Below are 4712 nucleotides of genomic sequence, written 5' to 3' on the forward strand. Positions count from 1 at the left end.
GTAATTCTCATCTTCCCCGTTACAAGCAGTTCTTCGAGTGGCTTGTTAGGTGCAGTTTAATAAGTTACCGCTGCCGAAAAACACTGTAACGTGGCCGGCGATTCACTAGTTTCGTTTATTGATTGACTGTAATTTATCACGCTTCGAAACTTGTTGTTCGAATACACTGTTTCCTTTGTTCATACCTTACTTAGGATCCGATCAAGTCATTCGATCATATTGAAAGTAATATTCAGTACCCTGTACGAGTTAAAGTACAATAGTTACCGATACTTGAGTATTATCGTATTATTCATTTATCACAGCACGTGTTGCTTGCAGAGCTAGAGGTTTGTAAGTATCCGTGTGCGACACTTTATTATCGTACCCTTATTATACCTTATCGGACCTTATTTGGACGGACATTAAGGGGGGGTTCACCCTGATTTTTTTGTGAAACTTGGTTTCGAGATAGCAGTTGACCAACAAACTAGGACCAGTGACCGAACTTTTGAGGGGGTCCCTGACCCCAACCGCCAAACGGTGCCTGCGGGGCAGCCACGCCCATATTTGGGTCAAATTAGGCCCAATTTAGCCAAATACCGTGAACATGCCCAAAATCCAGATTTTAGGTGCTCTACTTGTAGCTAGTGGTCCCCTGAACTCGTATATGAATTTCCATCAAGGTTGGACAAAAAATGACTGAGTTATGAGCAAAAAACCATATGACCATATTTGGGCATACGCACCAAATTTGATCGATTTTGGCCCATATATCGGTCAAAAATCAATATTTTTGAACGAAACCAACTCTATATGGAAGGTAAGCATATACTACCAATTCTCTATGATTATCAGCTCAGTATCTACCTAACTGTGGGTTCTGTGTTCAAATAATCGCAAAAAATGAACAAAATTGCCCATATCTCAGTTCGCGATATTTGCAAAACTGATTTCGCTCAAAACAATAGAACTCAATAGGGTTTCAATATTTTTACATGAAATTTTCAGAATCAACGTAGAATCGCATTTCGACCTTAAGTTTTGGTACAGAATTTTGAGTTAGGCCTTTAAAAAAATTTGGCGGCCAAATTCTGATTTCGCATCTAGCTACAAGTAGAGCACCTAAAATCTGGATTTTGGGCATGTTCACGGTATTTGGCTAAATTGGGCCTAATTTGGACCAAATATGGGCGTGGCTGCCACGCAGGCACCGTTTGGCGGTTGGGGTCAGGCACCCCCTCAAAAGTTCGGTCACTGGTCATAGTTTGTTGGTCAACTACTATCTCGAAACCAAGTTTCACAAAAAAATCAGGGTGAACCCCCCCCCCCCCTCCCCTTAAATGAACGGACATTATTATGAACGGACATTAATATGAACGCTAGAAGGCATTCAAAACCATTAAATAAACATAACATGGAACATAACAACACCCTCTCCGCCCTCCACGAACCTGGTATCGTGTGTGCTGTGTCACGTGAGACTCACAAATCGTATAGCCCAAAGCGGGACGCCCTATTAGTACGGGTATTGTAACTCTACGGATGATCTTGAAGTTGACGGCACATATTGCAATATTGTTTGTTTTATGGATCGTTTCAATGTTATGATAGTACACACTCAAACCAGAAGAAGCTTCCAAATGATAATGAAAAACGGTGAGAATGACGTCCTGGTTGATAAAGACGACCAGCAACAAACAACTTGGACAAGGAATGATAAGATGTTGTTGATATGTTGTCTTCTATGCGACTTTGCAGATGGAACAGAGCTGGATTTGCCTGGTTGGTGTAACTTTCAAAGTTGTGTCCCGATTTATTTTTGAAGTGAAAATTTTTAATTTCACATTGAATTTTACAAGATAGTCTTCCTTGTATTGAAAACCTCACTCCTAATCTGTAAAACACACGAAGAAGCCTGATAACCATATTTCCTCACGTATCAGGAATGTTAACTCAACAAGTTTCATGTGACATTGGACTGTCTCATTGGAAAGAAGGATTATTGGATTGCATTCTGTTCTTCTCCTTAGCAGTTTCAGTTATGATTTCAGGACCATTGGCGAAAAGGTAGGGTCAAACTATTTTTCTAGACAATTTTATTTGTAACCATCAAGCTGCAGTGAAACATTTGCTAGTAGTAGTACAGAAATTACTCCTGGGCTGCACCACTAGCTTCGTTGAATGAACTTGATATTGCTCATCGCAAACACCTCCGAAGAATCCTCAACATCAGATGGCCTACTGGGGTTATTTCTAATGAGGCACTCTATGCTCGTTGTTATGTCACTCCCTTGTCTGTGAGAGTCTCTAAGTTTCGATGGAGAATGTTAGGACATATCTTAAGAGGACAGGAAGACTCACCAGCATACACCTCTATGTTATTTGCTATAAATTCTGATATTTTTATGGAAGGGAGACGGGGTAGACCATGTTTAAACTTATTAGATGTTATTAGAAAAGACTTGACTAGTAGAAATCTTGATATTAGACTTAAGAATTTGACTGATTTCGAAGACCTTAGATTTTTAGCTTTAGATAGGGAGGAGTGGAAGAAGTTAGAAGATGGTTGATGTTTTTGTTTTCTTTTTTATGCGTTTTGATATCTATAAGGTGCCTAGGATGCTCTTTTAAAGAGATATTTCGTACTTTGAAAGATTTACTACTACTACAATAGTACAGAAATTCGAAAAATAGATTTAATGATATTGTGTCTCAGGTTCGGAAAACGGAAGACGGTTTTAACCTCGCTATATCTGAGTGTATGCAGTTTAGTTATCTGTGGCATAGTTGCAAACTTTACAGCTCTTCTTGTCTCTCGAGCCCTCCTTGGCTTTTGTTGTGGACTTAGATACAACTGTCTTTATGTTTGGGCCGCTGACATAGCTTCCAATAGAGATATTCTAGACAGGATTTTATTTATAACACACATATTCTTTACTGCCGGGGCAATGTGGTCATCAGTGTTGGGGTTCCTACTACTTGATTGGATTGGATGGAGGAAGTTTCTACTTTTCTCGACATTGCCCGTACTCATTCCTCCGATCATCATGGTTCACTTCTGTGTAAAAGATACAAAAGGCCCACAAATAGAAGGGTCAGAAGACGAAGCAGAACAGCAAGAAACAGTGACTGTTTCAAACTTTGCAGCTAGAACCACAAAATTGGGGCTGCTCATTGCTTGTGTTACTTTTAATGGCTGGTCGATCACCCTCCTCGTTCCAGCGTTGATCCAGCTGCTTAAGAATAAAGATGCAGGACCAAATATTCATTGCTCAGTTACCATGACTCAAGGGCCGGAACTCTTGTTACTGGCACTTGTTAACTTCGCAGGTATACCCTCTTTATTCCTTATGCACTGGATAAAAGACAAGATTGGATTTCGTAAACTGCAGGGGTTTGTTTCCCTAGTATACGTAGCAAACTTTGTACTGATGCTCACACAACAAAACCTTGCGGTAGCGATTTTAACTAACTTCATAACTAAGTTTTTGGACGGGATAATTGCTTTGGGCTACACCTATGTCCTCTACGACGTGAATTACTTCGGAACGTCAAACTTTGAAGTAGGAGCTAGCATCGCAGCCTCAATTGGCTTGATTGGTGGGATGGCTGGGTCGGGCATGGTCTCATTTGCCTCCACATCATCTGTTATAATCACTGCTTTGATGGTCAGTGTGGTTCAGGTTATGGTTGTTGTTTCTATGACAGAGGTTCAGTAACAATATCAAGCTGAATAGGTGAGCAGGTTTAAATAGACACGGACAGAAGGCTAGATAGAAAAGTGCTCAACACATTAGGCCAGGTTTCAAAATGAGGAAGTGATCTGGAAGTCCTTTCCGAAACTTTCTTTAGTTAGAGCTGAGGAATAATCTGAAACTGTTTATCTTAGATTCCGTATCAACCATGACAGCTTAGAATTCTAGACTTACACTTAGACTTTACAGTTATGAGTTATATCACTACAAACTTTCGACCTAATATGACCGTTAGACACTCTCACTGCAAAGAGACACAAACATTGTCCACTTTTAGCAGAACATCCCAGATTTGCTGCATGAAAGCGAAGGTTATAGGAAAAGACGGAGACTAAAAACACAAAGGACTGGAGAATAACAATCAGAGAGTCTTCTTCTCAGCCTATCTGGGAACCATCCCGGTTCAATCCCTTTGTCATATTTTCAAGTAATTCTAGTTTATCCATATTCCATAAATGTATAATACTTACATAAATACATCTGAGTAACAAGATTTGAACTTTATTTAATTGTTTCAACCATGTAATAATGTGTTGAACTAAATTAGCGTAATTCCTTCAATTTATGTGATTTATTTCTCATTCATGATACAAGTTTGATTGTGTGTTGTTTTACTGAGAAGCATGAGAAATGAGAATCATGATCAAACTGTGCATCATTAAACGACGGTCGTTGCCTTTGCGAATTGAAAATACTGTAAAGATGTAATTTATAGTTTGCTTAACTTTCAAATATTGATAATTCCAAATAACTTCTCTTATAGAATGCAGTGATGCACGCCGGTTCATTTTTCGCCAACCGGCGGCGGCGTGCCCAAAATGGCCCGGCGTGGCGGCGTTCGGCGGCGTGGAACATAATTTTGTCAAAATTTAGGTTTGAATTTCCAGGCCCACAAAAATTGTGGCGTACGTGCGTGCATGAAATAATGATGTAATAAGTGTGGTGTTTACAATTATATTTGGTGATTTTTACAAT

At 39.6% G+C, this 4712-nt stretch overlaps 1 protein-coding gene across 1 annotated transcript; it reads left to right on the forward strand.

Annotated features, from left to right (window-relative positions):
- Positions 1–1527: 1527 nt before the first annotated feature.
- Positions 1528–4333, forward strand: LOC134822238 (4-hydroxybenzoate transporter PcaK-like). Its single transcript, XM_063833146.1, has 3 exons — positions 1528–1764; positions 1926–2049; positions 2699–4333. The coding sequence occupies exons 1-3, from the start codon at positions 1569–1571 to the stop codon at positions 3699–3701; spliced, it is 1323 nt and encodes a 440-aa protein (XP_063689216.1). The 5' UTR covers positions 1528–1568; the 3' UTR covers positions 3702–4333.
- The last annotated feature ends 379 nt before the right edge of the window (positions 4334–4712 follow it).

The sequence above is a fragment of the Bolinopsis microptera genome, chromosome 10 (assembly GCF_026151205.1).
Source record: "Bolinopsis microptera isolate Bmic1 chromosome 10, MBARI_Bmic_1.0, whole genome shotgun sequence".
NCBI classification, from domain to species: domain Eukaryota; kingdom Metazoa; phylum Ctenophora; class Tentaculata; order Lobata; family Bolinopsidae; genus Bolinopsis; species Bolinopsis microptera.